Source organism: Ambystoma mexicanum, chromosome 5p, assembly GCF_040938575.1.
Source record: "Ambystoma mexicanum isolate Mex_15411 chromosome 5p, UKY_AmexF1_1, whole genome shotgun sequence".
Lineage (NCBI taxonomy): Eukaryota > Metazoa > Chordata > Amphibia > Caudata > Ambystomatidae > Ambystoma > Ambystoma mexicanum.
In genome coordinates, this window is record NC_090930.1 from 27,772,817 (window position 1) to 27,795,822 (window position 23,006).

At 46.5% G+C, this 23,006-nt stretch overlaps 1 protein-coding gene across 1 annotated transcript in view; it reads right to left on the reverse strand.

Annotated features, from left to right (window-relative positions):
- The window catches only part of LOC138480685 (cysteine and histidine-rich domain-containing protein 1-like), a 225,847-nt gene that overhangs the window by 46,374 nt on the left and 156,467 nt on the right, over window positions 1–23,006 (reverse strand). The window contains exons 9-10 of the mRNA XM_069612362.1: window positions 4,225–4,344; window positions 2,542–2,604 (exon numbers count right to left, since the gene is read on the reverse strand). Coding sequence (XP_069468463.1) covers window positions 2,542–2,604; window positions 4,225–4,344 — 183 coding nt within the window. The remainder of the gene's footprint in view (window positions 1–2,541; window positions 2,605–4,224; window positions 4,345–23,006) is intronic.

Here is a 23,006-nt window from a genome sequence, read left to right on the forward strand (position 1 = left end):
ATTCTCGGAGCTGGTTAAATTAACCAGAGGGAAGGACACCAGCTTGTGTGCTTGAAGAACAGCAACTGGAATCGAAGATCTGCCAACTTTGCGACCAGTCCCCGTGCAGTGCAGGAGTCCCCCGATGTCCTCCCTCTTGTCTCCATGACTTCAGCTGCATCTTTGTCTTTAATATAAGGTACTGTGAAAACCCAACCGATAGAACTTACCTCTCACCGCAAAAGTTTGTGGAACTTTGGCAACTTGCAGGCCTAGTCAGCTTGTGACCTGACATACGAACCTTTCTTCAATGAACTACTTCTAAGAACCGTGGCAAAGACTTTTCCATTTTAAATACCAGAACCGTTTTTACTTATACAAGACACTAGCCCATTGACTTTGGCCTACCTATAGCATTGAATCAACTCCTCTGGTGAACTCAAACTATTTGCACTGTTTTAGAGTAACTGTAATATTCGTTTTATTAACTTATGCCTTTTTGCTCCTACTTCAATGCTATTTGGCTCCTACTTCACAGGAGCTCAACTGCTTAGTAATCAGTATTGCAGTATCATTTTTGTGTGATATTGGTTGCCTCATTTAGTGAATGCTTTATAAATGATTGTGTAATAAATTAACAAGTGTTTTACCAAGAAACCTTGAGTATAAGTGTCTGAATATGTGTCATTGTAGACCTTTGTGTAACACCCTTACAAGCTCCCATTCCCTCTTGAGATAAGCCTGACTGCTCAGCTCGCTACCAAAAGCTGTGTGGTACAGACTTATACCAAAGGTTGGTTTTGCTTACACCTGTAGTCATAGTTGTGTGTAATGATCCCATAGGGTACTGCATGCAAACTCTGGCTAACAGTGGTGGCAAGCGGTGAGGATACATTGTAGAGTTGCTACATTGAGAGTTCTGCTTTACTTTTGGTCAGATAGTAATCTTCACAAGGCTAAGCACCACTAGAAAAGCAATTTTATCATGAGTAATATGGATAACTACAAACAGGAGGCCCTGATCATTGTAACAGTAGATCAATTGAAGGAAGGATAGGAACCTCCCTGTTAAAGGAAAGAAAAATGAATTGGTAGAAAGATTGTTTGAACATCAAAGAATGAGAAGTTGGGCTGTAACCCCTAATCTGTCAGAAAATGTGGATAATGTTGATGAGGATGATAATGATTCAGGGTCTAGCTCTAATGTTATTGAGGAGTCAGAAGAGTCAGAGGAGTCTCAGGGTATGAGCCCCACTGCCCCTCTACCTGCTCTTCAGCCTCAACCTTTAGCCACAGGGACCCTACCAGGTCCAGTACTGAGTCCAGAATGTGTCGCTCTTGAAAAAATTAGACTTGAGTTAGAGTTCAAAAGGCTCCAAATGTAAACTGAAAGTAAACATCAAGAAATCAAAATCAGAAATGGAAATGCATCATGCTCTTGAAATGAAGAAATTGGGCCTCATTACAACCCTGCCGGTCCGGAAAGAACGGTGGCGGTAAAACCGCTGCCACCGTTCTTTCCGGACCGGCTTATTCAGAGTTCTGCAGGCAGGAGGTGTCACTCCCGCCAGGTCTGGCCTGGCGGGATTAATACCACCCGCCTGCAGGCAGACATGGAAACACTGGCTCTGTCATAGACGGAACCAGTGTTTCCATGGTCCCCATCCCCATGGAGTCCTATAGGACTCCATGTGGATGGCGATTTACAGAATTCCGCCTCCGGAATTACTGGGTCACTGGGGTTGTAATGCCCTGGTGATTCCAGCAATCACAGAGGCGGAATGGTATTACGGGTCCGGTGGACGCCTGCCGGTTTTTCCGGCACGGCTACCGCCGGACTCATAATGAGGCCCACTGTCTCTTGAAAATGGTTCTCTCCCATATTCTTCTAGGTCTTCCAGTGCGAAGAGACCTTGCATGCCTAAGGAAGCTGTGAGTATGTATGAGGTGAAGCTTGATATGTTGGATTGGTTGGCTGCTTTTTAATACAACTATGGGATTCAGGGTTTCACAGGGAATCAGTTGATTCCTTGGCTTTTGTCTAAGCTCCCCAGGTTGCAACTGATGCTGTAATGGAGGTGGGGGAACTTGAGAGATTGGAGTATGAAAATGTGAAGCTAGCTTTGATAGCCAGATTTGGGGAAACTCCTTCCCGGTATCTTAAGACGTTTAGGACCCTAAAAAAGACTGATGGTACCCCTTGGGCTACCTGGGTGTGTGAATGTTTGAAGAACTTAGATAGTTGGGTAAAGGGTTACAGAGTTAACACTTTTGAAGGTATGAGCCATCTATTATAATTGGAATCTATTTTTGATGCCTGCTCTCCTGAGCTGAGACAGCACTTAGCGGACTCTAAAGAGACTGATCCCAAATGAATGCTTCTGACTCTCAGGACTTTGTCATCCGAGTTCTTATTTGCTTCCAAGATTCCTAGAAGTCAGATTTATTTTCTGGTAGTAATAATGACTTTTACCGTTAAGTGGGAAAAGGTGTGCAAAGAGTTCAGGGAGGGGGCAGTAACAGGCGACCCAGTGACGTGACAATAGTAAACACAGTACTTACCCCCCAGAGGTCCAGCTCCTTGTGGAAGACTTTAGCCCCATCGAAAGGTATGTGGATGTCAAGCTGTGAAAAGGGGGAGAAGAGAGATTGGGGGTCAGGGGCTGAGTGATGCCAACGTGCACGTCTTCTCCTGCAAGGGCTGCCTACATTATCATTTGCAATCAATATTTTAGCCATAATGTTCTCCCAGAGACAGTGACCCACGAATGGAATATATCAGTCCCCACAGTAAGGTCAGTGCTCAAGCACAGCCTCCACACGCCCTCCCTTAACACTCCTAGGACATTGGTACACTTTTGGGACAGGATCGAAGCATGTGCATGGTCACGACAGATGAGGCTGAGTGCATGATATCTCTGGCCCCTTTCATGCTTGCACAGCCCCCCTCTGCACAATGGCCAACCCAGCCATGGCCAGGACCTGCCAAGCCACCCCTGACTCACTACCTCGATGTCCTTTGACTTTGCCTACAATGAGGAGGTTGCCCAATGCCTACACAAAACAAACAGTGACGACCAAGTGCTGGCTACATTGCAGACATCAATGAGGGTTGCGTCTCTGAAGCGCCACTGACGGGGCCTTTGCATTAAGTGCATAAGCACAGACTTCTGAAGCTGGTGGAATATCCCGAATGCAAGAGCAGGATTCAGTAGAAGAGGCAACTAAAGCTTTTGACACCGCTGGTCAAACCTAGGGCCACTATAGGTAAGAAACAATCTTTAAGAAGCGGGCGGCTCTGCTCTGATTTCCACTCAATCAAGAGCTCTGCCTCTTCCAGGTTAGGGAGAGACCATGAAGCCTCTGAAAAAGTACAACAAAAGAAGGTCAGAAAGCACAGCTCCTGGTTCATGTGAAAGTGAGATAAACATGGTGGAAAAACAGTTGCAGATGCATAGAAACAGCCTAAACTGTGTGAAATATTGTGCAGCCCCCTCGGCTGTCAAGGCCAGTGGCCCAAAGTAGGAGGTTGCCCTGTGTCTGTATATTAATAATCATGGAGGCCATGTTCCTGAAAAGGATTTTAGGTGCATATCACACTTAAAACATATAAATGCCCAACCACTCCTAGCGTCTTTTGAAGTGTCTAAGGAACCAGCCTGTGTCGCAACTGAAAAAGACTCGGATGCCGAAGTTATCAAGGCCTTTAAATATGATTTACATGAGGCTAACCTCAAGGCCTGGAGGACTAGCTGCAGAGACAACAAAGGAAAGAAACCCAGTTATTGGTCATGATAGTGGTAGACGCTTAATGTTTTGATGGCATTAGTACTCCTAGTCCAAGCATCCCTTCTACTCCTAACCTTGGGTAATCGTTCTGCAACGCGTGGAAACTAGAAACTGCATCAGGACACTGTTACCCAAAGCAGTTATTATTATTAATACTTAGGTTTGGGAAGCACCAGCGTGCTTCTGTGCTCCGTGCACATGGATGCTACACCGACGCGCCTACTTCCCCGCATAGCTGCTTTGGGAATCATTGGATGAGGATACTCATCTCCTCATGCTGACGCTCTTCTAGACCCAACCTCTGGGACAGATTCCCAAGTAGTAAAGGAAGAGGGAAGTAGGAAAAATTGTTTGGGGTATTAAAGCAAACTATACCATAATGCTTTTATGACTTCTATTCGAGATGTTGCTGAGATGTGATTGGCTCTACCGAGGCCCGCCGGCATGCAGTCTTACCACTGTGCGGTTGGCCTGGATGTTGGTCTGGTCCGGGATGGGGTTCTTGGCGTAGACAGTGACCACCACGTGTGTGCTCGTTTGATGCCAGTCCTGGCGACAGGAAACCACTTTCTGGTCCTACAAAAGAGAGGCCTATTAATACCGTGGTGAGGGCACAAAACAACACACCTACACACACACACACACACACACATACTCTCCCTCCCTTCAAAAAAGACAGTAGCAATGAGACTGTGAGGCACACACACATTAATATGGTCACAGAGAGATTCTCAAACACCTGGATACTGTGGGGTGCAAATACAAACAAACGGAGCTCGTCCATAAGGGGTATGGGGGCACTGACCCACCAGTACGTCTTGAAGGAGCTGTGCCAGCTGAGTGTAAACACTGAGCACTCCCTCAGCGGTTTGCTGCTGCTGCTAAGGGAGCAGTCCTGGTCAATCTTGAACTGTCAAAGAGAAACATTGTTTCCCTTTGACAGAGCTGTTCCTCAATGTGAATGTCCAATGGGGGTGTTTTGCCACCCCAGCCTGCATGGCCAATTGTGGATACAGGCTGGGATAATGCACGTTTGAATCCACTCCTGCACCTGCCCACGCAGTGAAACAGAAAAGGGCAATGTCAATGGAGCATGCCGGCTCTTGCACACATGTGCCAGAAGCACAAAGAGCTCTTTGCTTCCTTTTCCTTGTTCCTGCTGGTTTATAGTGAAAATTTCTAAACCAATAATGTCGAAAGTCATTTTTTCGAAAAAAAAAAGTCGAAAAAAAAATGTCGCTTTTTTTTTTAATGCATTTTTTTTTCGAAATGGGGGTGTTCCCCCCCCAACCCCACTTTTTAAAAATTTTTTTTGTTTTACCCATTTTTTTTTTAGCCCGAACCCCAAAATAAATATATAATTTAAAAAAACGGAATTCGACTTTTTTTTTCGACATTTTTTTTTCGAAACAATTGTCATTCGACATTTCGAAAAAATGACAGACCACCGTTCCTGCTATGCGAGAGAAGGATGGACCGGAGCTACATGGAAAAGCATTTTTAAAGGAATTATAGTGATGTCATTTGTGTGTGAATGAGTGAGTTTATGATGTGTGAATCTGCCTAAGAATGCTGTGGGGGGGGGGATGTGTGTGAGTGTGTAACAGAAGTATTTTTTTACTGGGCATCTATGTCAAAGCAATTATGATAAGTGTTATTACGTCGATTGGCTGCCATTTTGGTGCAGCCAGTCTAGCCATTTCGTACTGTGGCATGGCATCTTTTACTGGACATCTATGCTAAAGAAGCATTATATGAGTTATCAGGTATCTAGACTAGCCTACATTGTGCAGCCAGTTTAAACATTATTTCTTATTGTGGCCACTGAAATTTTAAGAGAATATTTTTTTTTTTTTTTTTTATTTGTGTGTGTTCATTTAGAACTTTACAAAAGAAAAGAAGGGAAGAGGCGAAAGGGTGACTTGCACAGGGGTAGCCCAGAAAGAGTCCAATGGTTTTGGTTTTACGGAGGATGGGGCTGCTTGCACTCGATCCTCTGCATGGTGAATTGCAGTATTTTGATTGAAGCCAGTAACCAGCAGTTTCGGTCCCCACCTATCAGTCTATTCCAGCAGGTGACTTCATCCCACCCGTATTCTTCTGGGCTAAAGTGCTTTATGTAGGCTGATCTTAAGACTAAGGTTTCTGGGCATGAGGTCAGTAGATGCCTGATGGATTCAGTTTCGACGTTGCACAGACGGCATATGTTAGAGTCAGAGAGGCCTCGGATATTCAGGATCTCGTTTGTTTCCAGCAAATTTAGCCGGATTCTTAACATGTAGTTTCTTGCTCTCCTATTTGGGAATTTTCGGAGGTATTGCATCGGCTCGTTTAATTTAGAGAGCAAGGGGGGAAGATGGAGAAGGAGTTTGTTTTTGGTGACTAGGTCTTGGGTCTGGATCCAGTCTAGTTCTTTGAGTTTCTTATAAACTCTCAGAGGGTTTGTGATGAGGTCAGCTTCCGTGCACGTCACTGATTCTAAGATGGACGTAATTTTATTTTTCCAGGTTTTTAGCATTTTGACTTTGTCGTTTTGTAGTTCTTTGTTTAATAGGCCAAAGATTTGCTCGGTATCGGCCGTAATGCATTTCCTGAATAGCCTAAGTGAGTTTAGGTTTACTATTGCTATTAGTGACAATAGACTTAATTCCTGGCGGATTGCAGCAATAGATGTAGACTTTGGTAGACTCAGGACTGATTTCCAGAACTTGCTCTCCAGTTTTTGCCAAGTTCTTTCCGGAATTGTTGGCATGGCCTCTGCTCCATAGGTAATTGAAGGAACAACTTTTTTCTTATAAAAGTCTATTACAGGGATACACGAGAATTTACCAAATTTTGTATCGATTGCCTTTGCTTGTGAGGCTAATTTCCCCAACTTTACTTCCAAAGCAAACTGCATAGATGTTTCGTTTTTTGAGGAGTCGATCTGGACGCCTAGGTATTTATAGTCTGGGTCCGACTCAATCTCTTTACCCTCTAGGTACCATTTGAATTTTTCAGAGGATTTATTTTTCTTCCGTCCTCCTTCTAGAATCATTATTTTTGTTTTTTCTTGGTTGATTTTTAAGTTGTTTTCGGCTGTGTAGCTCAGGAGATTTGTTAGTTGTCTCTGGAGACCTATCTGGGTCTGGTCCAGGAGGATTAGATCGTCAGCATACAAAAGGTAGCTTATTTTTGAGGATGCGAGAGACGGCGGAAGCGTATGCTCCAGATCTACTGAGTCGCCGTAGTCTCCGAGGTATGCAAGAAACAAGGCAGGTGCTAGCGGGCATCCCTGTTTTACCCCTCGCCCGGTCTGGATTTCGTCTGACAGATCACCTCTTTGGGAAAGTCGAACCCTGAGGGAAGTATCCGTGTGGAGAGCTTTGATTGGTTGGAGTATTTCTTGTGGGCAACTCCATCTCTCCAGTTTTTCCCATAAGCGGTGTCTGTCGACGAGGTCAAACGTCTGCGTTAGATCGATGAAGGCGATGAAAATTCGTGATTTTTTTTCCCAGACTTTGCTTTTTAGGGTGCTGATCGCTAGGATGTTCGCCATCGTGCCCGTATTTTTCTTGAAGCCCGATTGGTAGTTGTCATTGCACGGGGCTGTTACAGCCCAGGATTGAAGACGGTTCAAGAGTAAGCTTCCAAAGACTTTGCCGATGCAATCCAACAGCGCGATAGGGCGATAGTTTCGGGGGTCGGAGATGTCCCCCTTTTTGTAGATTGGGACGATGATAGCTTTTGTCCAGGACGGCGGCAGAGATTGCTGCTCAGCACATTTCTGAAAGATGGAGGCTAACAGTGTTGCCCATTCCTGGCAGTTGTTTTTCAGATCGATGTTTGAGATCCCATCTGGGCCCAGAGCTCTGGAGATCTTCAGTTTTTTTATATGATTGCTAATTTCTTGTCGGTCATTCAGTTGGATCCAGGCTGGCTTCTGGGGTGTGGGATCCCGACGGGTGATTTGAGCTGGGGCTCGGAAGACCGAGGAGAAATGCGTGATCCATTTGTGCTCCGGCAAGGCGTTGATTGTGGTGTTGTTCGTTGAAGGCACTGTGGATTTCAACAAAGACCAAAATTCTTTGGCTTTGTTGCCATTGATGGCTTTTAACATATTTTCAGCGTCTTGTTGGTATAGACGGTAACGATGTTCTTTCACCCATGATTTATAGGTTGCGGTTGCCGCTTTTAATTTTTCTTTATTTGACAAGTCGTTTCCTAATTGTCTTTTGAGTTTTCGCAGCTCCCTTCGTTTGGCCACCAGAGTGGAATCATAAGCCTGCTGTGGGGGTGCGTGGACAGAGATTTTCTGTTTTGCGTTCGTTCGGTGTTTTAACAGCAGAGGTACGTAATCAAGACTCTTTACGCCCTTGGGTCTATCTTCCCCGGTGTAATTTGCCAGCAGAGTTTTAACCGCTCGGGTTGTCAGGTTTAATCGGTTTCCACGGGCGTTTGCTTCTACTTCCATGCTATACTGTTCGGGCGCCTTGTGATGGTTTACCAATGACATTGTCAGCTGATTATGGTCGCTGGCTGTAGTCTGTCAGACTTCGAAGGATTGGACTTTGTTCAAAAGAGGTCTGGATACATAGATGTAATCAATGGTCGCTTTTAGTGGGCCTTGTTCCCAAGTTGGCAGACGGTTTTTATTTGGGAAGGCGAAATTCAGATTTTCGAATTTTCTAGATGACATCAAGGAGGACCATAGGATACCTCTTTTCAATGCTGTAGTAGTTTGCGAGGATGCATCCAGTGTTCGCAATTCTCTAGAACAATTGGCGTTCAGGTCGCCACAGATGATGATTGAGGAGACCTGACGTGTTGCTTGGATTTCATCGATCAGGTTTTCCATCATTAAGAGGTAAGACTGGTGGTTTATTGCCGCCGGGTTCCAGTAGGTGTTAATCACCACTATTTGCGATGGATTGGAGAGGGGTTTTTCAGACCATTCGCAAAGTACTGCTAGGATTGACAGATTTGCTTGAAGGGTTGACTTGAGGGTCAACCCAATTCCCTGTCGGCAGGCCAGAAGAAGACCTGAAGTTGGCCGACCTAAGGCTCCTTTGTTGGCAGGGGCCAGGATTATGTCGTACCCATCCATTGCTGGGTTTTTTCTAAGCCAGGTCTCTTGAAGACAGATGATGTCAAATGAGGCTAAGTTTGCATCGCCCGTTGTGGTGAGATGTAAGTGACCTCTCGTGTTCCATGAGCAGAAATTTAGTGATGATATGAGCCGGTTGATGTTCTGTTTTCCCTGGGGCTCTGCAGGGTGGCCTGCGAATTGCTATTTGGATTTAGACCCTTGTGATAGGGCCTTAGGGAGCCAGGCCCACAGCTCCTGTAGTTTTGCGGTTGATTTTGAGACTGTAGAGGCACTTTCTGTTTGGGCTCTGGTGTTCGACCTATTTTTTTCTGCCATAGACACAGTCTTAGTCAAGTTAGGTCGATCTACTTTTGGTTGTTGAGGCTTCGAGGACGTCGCTTCTGTGGACTCATTCGGCTTGTCGCTCCTAGGGGTGGCGAGTGTAAGTTCTCGATGTCTCTCAGGTAGCTTTGGGGATAAATTTACCACTGTTCGAGTTAGCCCTGAGAGTCTTTGTGGCTCCACTTTTGGCTCTTTCCCAGAGATTTGGAACTTTCGGGCCGATTTTTTTTTTATATCTGAGTTGGTTTTTTCCCTGTTGTGCCCCTTTTGAGGATCTCTTTGCACTATATAGCCCAACGCGGCCAGGTCGCTTGTTGCGTCCACAATTTTTGACCTTATGTGCTTCGAGGTTGGGTAAATATAGGCTTTCGCTCTTTCGTTCGAATGGTATGGGTCAATGATTTTTAGATCGGTGGACTTGATCTTCCGGAGGGTCGGTATCAGGCTGAATAGAGTGAGGATCCCTCTTCTATTCAGTATGATGTCGTCGTCGTTTTCAGCATGTTGTTCAAGCTTGATCGGGGACTCCCCTGTGGAGTCATGTCTTATCCGGTATTGTTCAGTCCTTGAAGTAAAGTGGGACCGCAAATGTTGCCCCCTCTTGTCAGATTTTCTTGATTCTGAATGTATATTTTCTTTGGACTTTTGATAGAGGTCCTGAAATTGTTGTGCTTCCTGTGGACTGAGTTGATTGCTAGAGGCTAGCTTTTTACGAGTTAACCCCTCGCGAACTGGAGGATAAGTGAATGACACCACTCTAGAGCTCGTTGGGCTGCGAGAGGTAGCAGGTTTCCGACAATGGAGGAGTTTCCTGCGCTCTTCCAAGGTGGTAAAGTAGTATGGAGAGTCCTCTTCTGACAATTCTTTTGGGTTTTCTTTTTTTGCGATTTGGTCTACTTTAGTTGAAATAGACTGCAGCTTTAGTAGTTTAGGCGTTTTCTCATTTTTTTCAGGTGGTGGGTCTTCAATGTCTTCGAGGTGTTGAGAAATATTCATCAGAACCTCATCTTCTAAGAAGTCTTCTAATGATCTAGGAGAGGCTTTTTGGGTTGGTTGGATTGCGGCCGGACTCCGGGCCAAGGGTCTTGTTTTTTCTTTCTGTTTTGCTGACCATGAGTTTAATCGCGTTGCTGAGGTTTGATTCTGGGTTTCGGGTTTCCCTCCACAGGGATTGTTTTTTTTTTTTTTTTTCCCATCTCGTGCCTGTAAACAAAGGGTATGAGAGATCTGGCTCGCTCGCTGTCTTATTCGAAGGGGGCAAAGCGTTTACTGTTTCTTCTGTGATGTCAATCACCTCTTGTGGTTCAGGAATTGGAAGACCGGCGGCCAGTTGATTGTTGGGGAGAGTACCGGAGGGTGGAAATGAATGTTGGGCTGGGGAAATTTGGACACTCAGTTTTTCCCCCGCGCAAGATGGGATGGGCAGGTTTGCCGTGCCTTTATGGCCCGTTTCTGTAGCTAGCTTTAGGGTTTTGAATTTGTCATCTAAGGCGGTGATGTAACCTTCCAGAAAAGTTAGTTTCGAGAGCATTGTAGCTTGGATAGCTGAGTTGTCTTTCAGATTTTCGTTGATGCCTTCGTATAATTTGGTGAACGGATTCATTGCGATGGTGATAGCTGACATTATTGGAAGAAGGTCTCTCTTTTGTTGCGAAGCAGGCTCCGTTGGCGGACCCTGAGGTGGGGGGCCTTGTTTAGGAGCAGGCGAGAGTATACTAGACTCGTTTAAGATCCGTCTTAATATGGGCGATGGAGGAAGATCAGGAGCCTGAGTCGCCCAGGTAGGTGTGATTTTGAGGGGAAGGCGGGGAGAACTCCGTCTTGCCTAATGCGAGTCGGCTGTTCCTTGGTTTGGCTGGTCGCTACTGCTTTGTTTGAGGGCGTTTCATACTCATGGTCAGATTGCGGGGGGGTTTGCTTTCGTGATTCGGAGGGTGGGTCTTGCGGAGGCTGAGGCCCTGTCTGTTCTAAAATTTCGGATAGGGTGTTTGGTTTAGGTTGATTTGACTGTAAGAGATCTTCACTGGCTGGCTGTAAGGCTTTGCTAAATGCCGTAGCTGGATTTTCCTTAGGTAGGGCTGAATTCGTCGTGCCAACAAGCTTTTCTGTGTGAACGATGGCTTGGATGAAGTCTGTGGTTTGTTTCGGCGTAACTTTCCTCTTAGGTGTATATAGGGTACCCGATATTTGATGTAAAGTCGGGTCTATTTGCTTTGCTGGTTTCGCCTGTAGGGCCTGTTTCAAGGGAGAAGCAGGTTGAATATCGTTTGCGAGGTTAAGATGTTGAACACACGTGTTTGTCGGGACGAATATTTTTCTCGCTTTTTCTGGTGGTTGGCACGTTTTTATTGCCTCCAGTATTTCCTCGTCGGTAAGGTCCGCTTGCCTAGAGTGAGGCTCTGGCGCAAAAGCATGGAAGAAGTCAGTTACGAGGGTGGCGACAGATGGTTTTGTTGGTTTCAGGCCCCAGTGATTTTTTGTTACTGGGCCGTTTTTTTGATTTTTTAACGTATGAGATCTGGTTGTACTTTTTTGTGTTTTTTTTGTAGTTTTTGGGGGAACTTTCTTCCAGGTGGATCTTACGTTTCCTATATCAGAAGACTCCGTCTCTTTCCTAGTGCGTTTTTTTTTGTTTTTCGAGCCCGCCAAGGGCGCGGGCGGTGATGGCGGAGACTCTTCCAGGGCTGGGGCCTGCTCTTCATTTCCTATATTCCCTGAGTCTCTGTGCTCGTCTGCTGGGTGGTGAGGTAAGGTTTTCGGTGACTTGCTTGGGAACACTTGGGGGTTTTTTTGTGTTGATGCATTAGTGACTTGTTTTTCCTTAATTTTATCTGCATGGCTTTCAGAGCTTCTAGGCTCTACTGAGGAGTCTATTAGGCCATTTCGTGTTGGCCAAGATGAGTGGGCGTCCTCTTCGGCGATGGATGTGGTCTTTTGGCCGTCGTGCCCTCCCCACTGTGTGTCACATCCTGCCGTGGGGTGGGCGCTGGAAGTCGGCCACTCCCCCAGAAAGACCCGCGGGTGCTCAGCCTCGCTTAGGGCCATTTCCGGGGAGGCCGTTGCCGAGGGAGCCGAGCTTCGCTCGTCCTCCAGGTCGCTTCGCGGCGCACGACCCGCGGTCCCTACCAAAGCGGGCCCCTCCCCCCGCTCTCGATCCTCCCTCCGGAGGCCATCGGGTCCCGGGGCTGTGGGGGTGGGAGTCGCAGGCGAGACCGCGGTTGGCAGCCGCTAGTGTCCGCCGTGGCCGGGGCAGGAGCTCGTTGGCGCAGGCACTGGTGCGCCGACAGGTCGCCCTCAAGGTCCATGTTCGACGGGTCTGGCGCCGGAGGCACAACCTCTGATGTCCGCCGGTTCGGGTCCTCTGTCTCCCCTGAACCTGAATTTTGGTGAGTTGTTTCTGGTTTTGAAATGCTAGGCCCAGGTTTTTCTAGGGAGTCCTGTTTCCCGCGGGCAATTGCGGTTGAGCCTGAAAAGATTTTTGAATGTTTATGAGGTGGGCCCGGCATAGAATGGGATTGTACGCTGTGTTGTTGTAGGTTTTTTTCTACAGCGGGGCGTGAATACGCGCTTCGAAGCAGGCGACCCTCATGTGTGTCCTTAGGGTCTCGGTCCGTGGTTATGGCTGTGGAGGTGGCGTTTCCTGATGGTGCCGCCATTTCCGTTGTTTCAGACGTGCACAGACTGCCACAGACTGCAACTCAGCAGCCAACTCCGCGGCCGGGTGGGGGTTTTATGGGTCCTCCCACGTATGCAAGTAGACACAGTAGAGAGACTCCTGTCTCTGGAGAAAAGTTTGGAGTGACTGCCACAGACTGCAACTCAGCAGCCAACTCCGCGGCCGCTCCGCGGCTGGGTGGGGGTTTTATGGGTCCTCCCACGTATGCAAGTAGACACAGTAGAGAGACTCCTGTCTCTGGAGAAAAGTTTGGAGTGACTGCCACAGACTGCAACTCAGCAGCCAACTCCGCGGCCGCTCCGCGGCTGGGTGGGGGTTTTATGGGTCCTCCCACGTATGCAAGTAGACACAGTAGAGAGACTCCTGTATCTGGAGAAAAGTTTGGAGTGACTGCCACAGACTGCAACTCAGCAGCCAACTCCGCTAAGAATATTATTCTTACATGGGGACTCTGACATTTATTGGCAGAGCCGGCATGGACTAGGTTTCTTATAGTATCATTACTGGCATTATGCCCCATAACATGAGTATGTTCCTATTTGGTAACACTGGCATATATTGGTGCAGCCAGCATGGAAATGGATGGGCACAGCCAGCGTAAAAATATTTTTGAACTGCCATATATTGTGGGTAAAGTTATCATGTAAATGCGTTTGGAAACCCTCAAACCCTGCGTACCGTCCCTTGTTGGTTCGAGCTCCCTGGCTCTACTCGGTCACTCAGGCATGTTTGAGGGAAATATTTACGCCTCTCCAATGAAAGAATTCACCCGGCGCCACTGAACACAAAGAGAGTGGCACAGGGGAAGAAACGTCAGGACATTTCAGCAAAGAAACCTAGAGGCAGAGAGCACAGCAGACTTGTCACACACTCTTGGGAAGACCGCCTGGGAGGATGGAGAGACCTGCGTCTACACAGGAACCAGTTTTGTTGCACTATTCGCCAGTCTCTGGTCTTGGATTCAAGCAGAGTGGAGAGGTGGCAGGAGGGAGCACTTACCTTCAACATACAGATCGGGTGCCCTTTTGCGTTGCTTGTAGGGAGCAGTAGCGGTGGTACAGTGCCCTCATCTCTGTAATGAGCACATTTTGTGTGAAATGTTTGCCTTTCAAACTTCGCAGTGAAGGAGATTGTTTCCACGTAGCAGACTGTGTTGGCAGCCCACGTTATGCGTAGAGAAATTTTCAGAGGCGGAGAGAAATGTCCGTTTATTTTTGCAAGTACATTGAACTCTATAGCAACTCATTCAGTGAACTCTAGTAATTGCTGCCAGCAGCTGGAAGCCTCTCCCCATCTCTAAATTAAGTCCCAGGCTGCTGTCAGTGCCGGTGATCTGTGTTATCACTTTCACGTACGCAGCGTCCAGAGGCCAGTGGTCGAAGTGTGCGGAAAGAAGTAGTGGAACTATGCCCCCTGCTGACCTGCCCTGCTCCTCACAAAACCCATCGCCACACCCCCTCCCATGCACAACACAAACTCCAAAACATATGCACCTGCTGTTTAAGGGAATCTTCAGTGCAGTGTAAGTCTCAACGTCTTCCTACACTTTTATTTGAAAACTAAACCATTCGAGACCAGTATCGAGGACAGGCACATGGGGGGCTGATATAAGCACTGGCCCGTGCCCAGTGCTCAACCACCCTCGCCATGAATTTATGAACACAATGCCCTCTGCATCACTACGACCTTCAGTGAACATATCTTAATAAGTACAATGATTTCAGGAGGCTATGCGTGTGAGGAGTTCGAGCGGGTTTTCTTGGTACCTGAACTCACCCTGGGAATTTCTGTGCTCCCTAATTCTGGCACCATCTGAGGAGTCCCGGCGAGGTGCTCCTTCTGCCTCTGTGGCAGCACCGTTATCTGGATTCCGTTGGCAATATCGGGCTGCACCACCGTGCAGCGCAGAAGACCAGTAGATGGTGGGCACCATCTATGCTCGCCTCCGGGAGAGGAACGTCTGTGAGCACCTCAGCGCCCTACCCTCAGCGACAGCAGAGCCCGCGTGGGAGAACATGGCAGCGGACATGCTGAAGAACCAGCACAAGGATGTCGCCTGGATCGCTGTCCAGGGAGGACTGCTGGTGAGGACCTTCATGCGCTCAACCGCTTTATGGTGATACACAGCGGAGGAGACGGAGAACCACCTCTTATGGGCCAGCACCTATGCCAGAGACCTGGCATAGGTGCTGGCCCAAACAGTGAGATCTCCAGGCCTGCTGGAGAATCCGGTGCTGCTTTAAAGATGCGCTGCACTTCTACAGGAGCAACCGCATGGTGGAGAAGAAAGTCACGTCGAATGAATCCCGCGACAGATGATCCACAGCCTCGACGGCTCAGACGATGACGGCGACAATGAAGAGTGAGGCAGTGCAAACTTGCTGACTAGCCTGACCTTTTCCTTTCACCGGTAAAGCTGAACAGAATAAGCTTGTACACCTGTTGACTTGATGATTCTTCAGACGGATGAATAAAGTCGGGATTTAGACAATGATGAGCTAGCATATCTGAACGGAACAATGGGTGTCCGCAGCCTGCGCTCACGGATAGTTCTTGTGAATCTTCCGGGACCAGCTACTGCTGGCTGTAACCAGGCATCTTTTTTTCACTTCCACAGTCAAGGGCGAGGGGGTTCAAATGGCAAACTGAGTTTGCGGCTGGGCTGTCAGTGGCTGGGGTATCTGTGACGGAGTATCAGCACCTTATCCCTCACACCTATGTTCCTACTTGCCACGCGTCGTTGAGTGCTCTCACAGCCATTGTCCCGGATTTGCCTTTTGAGCACCTCTTCCCCATCCAGCACCGGGAAAGTCCTGGATGCAGGAGCTGGGATGTTTGCTTTCTTCTGCCTTCCCAGGAAGGCCTCTGCTGGAGAAATCCCAGTGGACCAATGTGGAAACCTGCAAGTACAGCCTGTAAGGATTTCCCTGCGTCATTGGCCATTTCGACACACCTTGATATGCGCCCTGCTAAGACTTTCCACATCTCAATTGATCTAGAAACATTTTGGAAACTCCTGGCTCTGGAAAGTTGGTCCGTTATCAGATGGTACAGAATCTTTCAGTCCGCATGCAGTGACCTCAGGTGCTCCAAATGACGGCATGAACACAACGTGCGAGTATCCGGAGTAGTCGCCCAGTACCTTGAGGAAATGCTGATCACTGAGCACAACTCCGGAGTCTATGATTATAGCTTAACTATCAGGAGTCGTGTAGCCTTTAGCGTAATCACCTCAACAACCAAAGCAGAGAAAATGATGATTCTAGATCCTTCAGCGAGGAAACCACCTCCAGAACGGCACAGTTCAGTGTGTACCATGCACAGGCCTGCTTCCTTGGTGACACTTGTGCGATGATGGTGATGCACAAGGAAGTACTTCCACTTTCTGACGTAACCAAATGATTGCACTCGTCATGTCAGTAGTGATTCTGATGTCACCCACAGACATGGACACTAGAACCGCTGCCTGTGCACTCATTTGTGCATCTGTGCATGCTCCCCCACTGAGATGTCTTCCACTCCTTTCTTGATTGAAGGGCCGAAAGGATGTCTGAAAAAGTAGTCAGTTGTTTTATCTAAGTATGCCCTTTAACACAAAGTTACTCCCTACTCCTGGCATTCCAGGGGCCATCATGTCATCATTTATGCGGGCAGGTGGCACGTGCGCCTTTTGTGACCGGTTACAACTGAAACTGAGTGCTGTGGCGAACCAGAAGCCGGAATCAGACTCCAGGACATCATTTCAAGGACGTTTATTTGCTTAAAAGATTAAAGGCCTATCTGTCCCTAACACTAAGATGGATTTCCCTGCTCATCAAATAAACAAAAGGCACTCGTTTATTGTCAAAATAACATTTGTCTCCCGTCCAACATCGATTCACTATCTGGCGATACCACTTTAGAAAAAACAATATAAAAATAAGTCTGCGGAGTAGCCTCCTGGCTCAGGATTTTGTCCGGCCAATGCTACTTGGTCCCTCCTAAAGTACTGTGTCAGGTCCCTGGGGGGCAGAAGGCGTTAGGTTAGGGGTTACTAATTGCCAATAGTGTTTGCAGCTGCTAGGGAAGGTCTATTGGTCTATTTCATATCCTTAACCTAATCATCATATCAGCCAGCTGCAGTTGTCCCAGCTCAAGATGGAGTACTTCTGGTCCAGCAGTAATTGGTCAAGGACTATTGTGATGTAGTTTGGAACCTCAGGAGAGGTTCTAAACTGCCTTTCATTCAAGATCTCTTAGGGAGTGGTCACAGCGCTCAAGAGCTCCTGAGAAAACAGTGAGGACACAGTGAAACCAGACACAAGTATTTAGTATTTTTAGTATTTTATTTATTTCTATAGCGCACCAGGCCCAGGGGCAACCGGGCGCTTAACTTAGTTACAACAAGATGAAAGCATGACAAGGCAATGTGACAGAGTATTACAGGATTATTACAGGAAGATTTACAAAATTTACAAAATATACATTCAAACGAATATCGATAAGGCAGTGATTTACAGGATAGTTAATAAGGGATGCAGAGTAGGTCAAAGTGCAAGTAGGGCAGTAAGCTGGTGTTAGCAGTCTTGGGCGGATAGCCAAGCTTTGGTAAGGTATTTGAATTTCAGGAAGGAAGGTTCTGCTCTAAGGTCATTGGGGAGTGAGTTCCAAAGTTTGGCTGCCAGGATGGGGAAGCTGGTTCCACCAGATCTTTGGAGATTAAAACGCGGGATGTCAAGGCAGTTGGCTTGGGCCGCTCTGCGAGGTCTGGTGGAATTGTGGAAAGAGAATCTGTTTGCCAGGTAGCGAGGGGCTTGGTTGTGGAGGCATTTGTGTGTGAGAGCCAAGGACTTCAAGGAGATGCGATGTGGGATAGAGAGCCAGTGCAGGTTGCGCCTGGTGTCAGATATATGCTGGCGCCTAGGAATGTTAAGGGCCGCTCTGATCGCATTGTTTTGGACAATTTGTAGCTTGTTTAAGTTGCGGAGATTAGTACCTAGATAGAGGGCATTACAGTAGTCGACCTTGGATAGTACAAGGGTCCTGGCCAAGGTTACGCAGTTGGCAGTGGTTAGGAACGGGCGACAGGCGGTGATGAGCTTGCAAGTATGCGCTGCTGCAGATGAGACTGCGTTGGATTGTCTAGTCAAGGATAGGGTTGAGTCGATGTAAATCCCTAGGGTTTTCGTGTCCTTAGCAATCGGGATGGTGTTCCCATCAATGGTGAAAGACTTGAAGGCAGGGTCAAGTTTAGTGAGTTTTTGTGGTGAACCAAGAATGAGGAACTCTGTCTTTTCATCATTTAGGCAGAGGCCGTGTTGGGCCATCCACGCTTGGATGACCTGGTAGATGGCGTTGATGGCAAGGGAGTCAGTTGTGTAGTCTCCTGTGATGGGGATTAGTATCTGTGTGTCGTCAGCGTAATTGGTATACGTGACGCCCAAATGGTCCAAAATATCAAAAAGGGGTTTGGTAAACACGTTATATAACGTGGGCGAGACACAGGACCCTTGAGGCACACCACAAGAGACCGGAGCGGGTGGTGCGGCCGCAAGTGGGGAGAACACGCGCATTGATCTATTATCCAGGAAGGATCTGATCCAAGTGGCGGCATTTTCTGGGAAGTGTGCGGCTGATTTGAGGTGATGGCAGAGAATTTTGTGATTGACAAGATCAAAAGCAGCAGAGAGGTCCAGGAGAAGTAATAACGCCAGTTTGCCTTTGTCTTTGAGATCTTCGATCTGCGTTTTTAAATCAATAAGGGCGGTCTCAGTGCCATGGCGAGGCCGGAAGCCTGATTGCCTGAGTCCCAGAAGTTTATTTGATTCAAGGTATTCCTGAATTTGTAGGTAGGCCGCGCGGTCAAGGATTTTTAGTAAAAAAGGTACAGTGGTAATTGGTCTGTAGTTTGTGGGTATGCTGGGATCCAGGGTAGGTTTTTTCAGAAGCGGGATGACCCATGCATCCTTAAGATTGTCCGGTACAATCCCAGAGCTAAAGGAGGAGTTGATGAGCGTAGTGATGAATGGTGCTAGGTCGTGAGCAGCTTCCTTAATAATAGGTGCAGGACAAAGGTCACCCTGACAAGGAAAAGAAACCAGAGGAGAGAAATCCTACAGCAGGAATAAGTTCACCTACAAGTGCCAGAAACCTATTCAGATAAGTGAATGATGAGAAACTTATGGTCAACGTGTTTTAACAGTAATTCTTTACTTGACGCTACATGTTGAAGACTTTAAATGTAAATAAGTCATTGAAGAAGATGTCAAGAGAAGTAATCTGCATAGCTCTACAAGTAGTATTTCAAGTAAAATTTGTAAACGTGTTTATAGAAAGAATCAATTGCAAATCCGGAGGATTCGAGGCGTGCGCTGGCATAAAATAGAATCCGTTTTAGTTTTCCGGCTTGCGCGCATGTGCTACGAAGCTAGTCCAGTCGATAGCTTTATGTGTGGCGAGAAATGAGAAGCGCTTGAGGAAGGGGCCATCTATGTGAGTCCACGTGACTAGGAAGTGAAGGAATGGGCATCAAGCGTTTGTTTCTCAGCGAAGCTATGCAGTGTAAATTGGAACAGCTGAGGCGACTGCCGGCAACCATGTGCATGGTTTTTTGGTTTCACAAGTGAAGTGATGAAATCTTAGAACTATTCATGCGCGGACGTATCGAATAAAAGAAGCGCGCGCAAGCGTGCCACAAAGGAAGTCAGGAGCACCTCTGATGCGGCAAGTTAGCAGAAGTTCTGAGACCCACTTCAGGTATTTATAAATCTAGAAATGTGATGAAATGGTGTAGTGCAACCATTACGTTATCAGATGAATCTGAAGTTTAGCAGTTTGGCAAGTCAATGTGGATGGTATTAGGCATTAAAACTTTGTGATTTCATTTCCTGCACACGGAGGAGTTGAAGTGCATCAAGCATTCCATCTGAGGAAAATGTAAAAGAAAGGTTAAAAGTTAAATAATGAGTCACAGTCTTTTTAGGAATTCTTATCTAGTAGTGCAGAAGAAAAGGATTGCAACTAAAAGGTATTAGAGACCATTTTAGCACATTAATATGTTTCCGTGTTATTCTGCAAAGGACAAAGACTAAAACTGACAGAGGTCAGTTAAAGGCAGATTGCAGAGTACAGTTCAACAGGAGTATTTTCAATTTCTTCAGTTGCCTTTAAGCAATAAGCAGAGGTAGTCAGGTAATGGGTGGTTTTCTTTTTAAAATATATAATTACAGATTCTAGTGAGTAAATGGAAATTTAATCTGATATATATTACTTTCAGGTTTTCCACTGTTCTGAGATGTCCAGAAGCCAAAGGGAACCAGAGGACTCCTGATCCTTTATTATTTTTTCCACTTCCCCTTTGCCCCGGTTTGGTCAACTCAGTAGTTGTTTCTATTAACTGCTGGGTGAACCAGTTTGGAGGATCTGGTGGGCTATTCATCTGCTGCCGCAGGAGTTTGGCACTGGGACCTGAAATACTGGTCACAGTGTTAAAACTGATATAATATTGTTTTATCCTCATTGTATATGTTGGCTTATGCCCAGTCGCTCTGCGAGGAAATCCGCATCGCAAGGTCGTAACCTCAAGTTAATCGAGCCTCCATTTTAGGTCAAAGCCGCCATTTTAGTTATTCATGCAAACTCACCCTGTGGCCTAAAATGGCCGACCTGTGTTCTCTTGTTCTTACTTAACCTCTTCGACCTCTGTAGGCGAGTTAATGTCCAACCTGCCTGCAGGCTACATGTTAGGGTCATGTAGACCTTGTCCTTTGTTGACCTCGGGATAAGGGGATAACTTGAATTGGCGATGTTAACCTACAAGTATATAAGAACAATAATGCTATCTAAACATAACATGCGAAACATCTGTTTGACCTGCATTGAAACAAAATGTGTAAAGAGTGTAAAGTTAAACCCAGAGAATAATAGTGCTTGTTAGTCAAATGTATTACGAAGTATACCGCATGCACAAGATATGTAAATTAGGAATAAACCTGGCGCGACCCTAGCCCAGTACATGATTAACTTGTAGGAGGCTGGACATCGTTATGAAGAAAACTGTATAAAAATGCTGATGTCCAGCTAGAAATTCCTGTTCACTGCTCACATTGAACCTTCTGGTGGTCTCTGTGAAGTACTGACGGCCAAATAGCTATTTGTGTACTTTGTTTTGTAAACTGCTCAGTATTGCAATAAAGATTCTGGGACACTTTACAAGCCTGTGTTGGCGTATTTCTCTTTGCATGGTGTAAAAGCCTTAATATTGTATTTTCTGATTCCACAGATGGCGCCCGAATAGGGACCCTCAAGATCGACTTTGTCTCGTTGAAGGTTGGCTCGGCTATCGGACCGGGATCGGACGCTGCCAACAAAACGCCCCCCCTGGACGAGAAGCAAATTCCTTGACAGAACAGCATGATCTGACCCCTGAACGGTGAGCTGTAGCCCGAGACGACGTCTTGACGAGGGTCCATATATCGAGGTGGGTAAATTTGCTGAAATCACCAGACACGTGGATCCTTAGAACTGTTCTTAGTAACCCGATCGGGCCTCCCAGTCCTTTGGTCAGGTGAATCGTGACCCGATTCTTAATTTAACCCTGACAATTTGAATTTGGCGCATTGTACTCGCGAGCACAATTATTTGACCAGGTAACACCAGAATTCTGATATGCCTGGGAAATTGTCTGCCTGCTTCAGGGCATTATTCTGCAGCGACAGACAATCTTTGGAAGATAACCATCCCGCACCACAGGAGGGGTCGCCGGCATGTACTATGTATTGTAAGAAAGGCTTTGGTAGTATAGCATTTAACGATATTTGGCACAGACAGACCAGACATAATTCTAATCTTCGGTGGCCAACCAACGGTAGCTTTGAAATCCCTTGTATAGAATATCTAGAGTCTGTATTGGTAAAGAAAAAGGCTAGACCTGCAGCATTTGACGCATTGCACAGTTGGAAAACAGAAGCTTTGCAGCAACAAAAAAGTAGAGAGAAACATATGCGTCAACATATGACGAATGCCGAAAAGGCGCTGTTATATGATCAAAATAAACGATTGGAATCAGTTAGGAATACGGACAGAGCGTTTCAATTAGGCATTCAGAAAATGTACCCTTCAAAAGATTTTCATACGTCCGATGAATTGATTAATAAACTTTTGCATGAACGAAGGCCCGATGCCTCTGCTCCACCCCCATTCGTCCCTCCTCCTGGTGCTTTGCCTCTTCCTGTCGCTATTCCTCCTATAGTTCCCCCGGTCCTTCCTATTGTTCTTCCTGTTGTTCATCCAGCCGTCGCTCCTTTGCCTGCTCCCTTGCCTCCACTTATTGATATTCAGAATGTGCCTACTCTCCCTCTTCCAAGTGATTCTGCATTGCTTGTAGTAGACCAGGCAACGGGATCAAGGGTTGTGACTCATAATACTGTGTCCTCAGACAAGAAGAGTGAATTGATTGCTTGGGCCAAACATTATATGGAGAAGGGTGAACAAGCCAATGTTTTTTCCACACTCGAAAATTTAAAAAGTATTCCTGAGAAAAATGTTTTTATTGAAGGATTAGGGACTCATTTGAGTATAATGTGGAATAGTCTAAATGATGTAGATTTCCCACAAGGGTTACGGGATTTGAACGCCTTAGCGTTGTCCAGAGATACTGCAGAGAAGGTATATGAGCATGTTGAGAGGATTTTTGAGTATAGGAAGGAGTTGGAAGGGATACAGAATGAGGAAGCAGATGGTGGTAGTTTAGGTATTATGTTCTTACAGAAACGGTTTTCTCCTCACCGTGAATTGATAGGTGAGGATGCACGAATTTGTACAAAGGATGCGATAAGATGGATTTCGGATATGTCGATAACTCCAGATGAAGTCTATGACACGTATGGTCAGTATACGTTAGAAATTTAAAAGAAAGTGATTCAGGTTATGGTAGAATACCTGCAGAATGAGTGAAAAAAGAAAGATTTGTTGTCCCGCAGAATTGTTGAGCGTTTATAAGAGAGCTTTTTCGATGGATACCTCTTCGACTCCTTAGCGCTTGATTTGGCTCTGTTGCTTAGTAAGCGTTCGGAGCTGCCTACTTCTCCGTTGCCTATGAGAGAGGTCCCTCCGAGATTTGTCCCAAAAGTTGAGATTACGGACGATGCTGCACAAGGTATAGTCGCTGTGGAC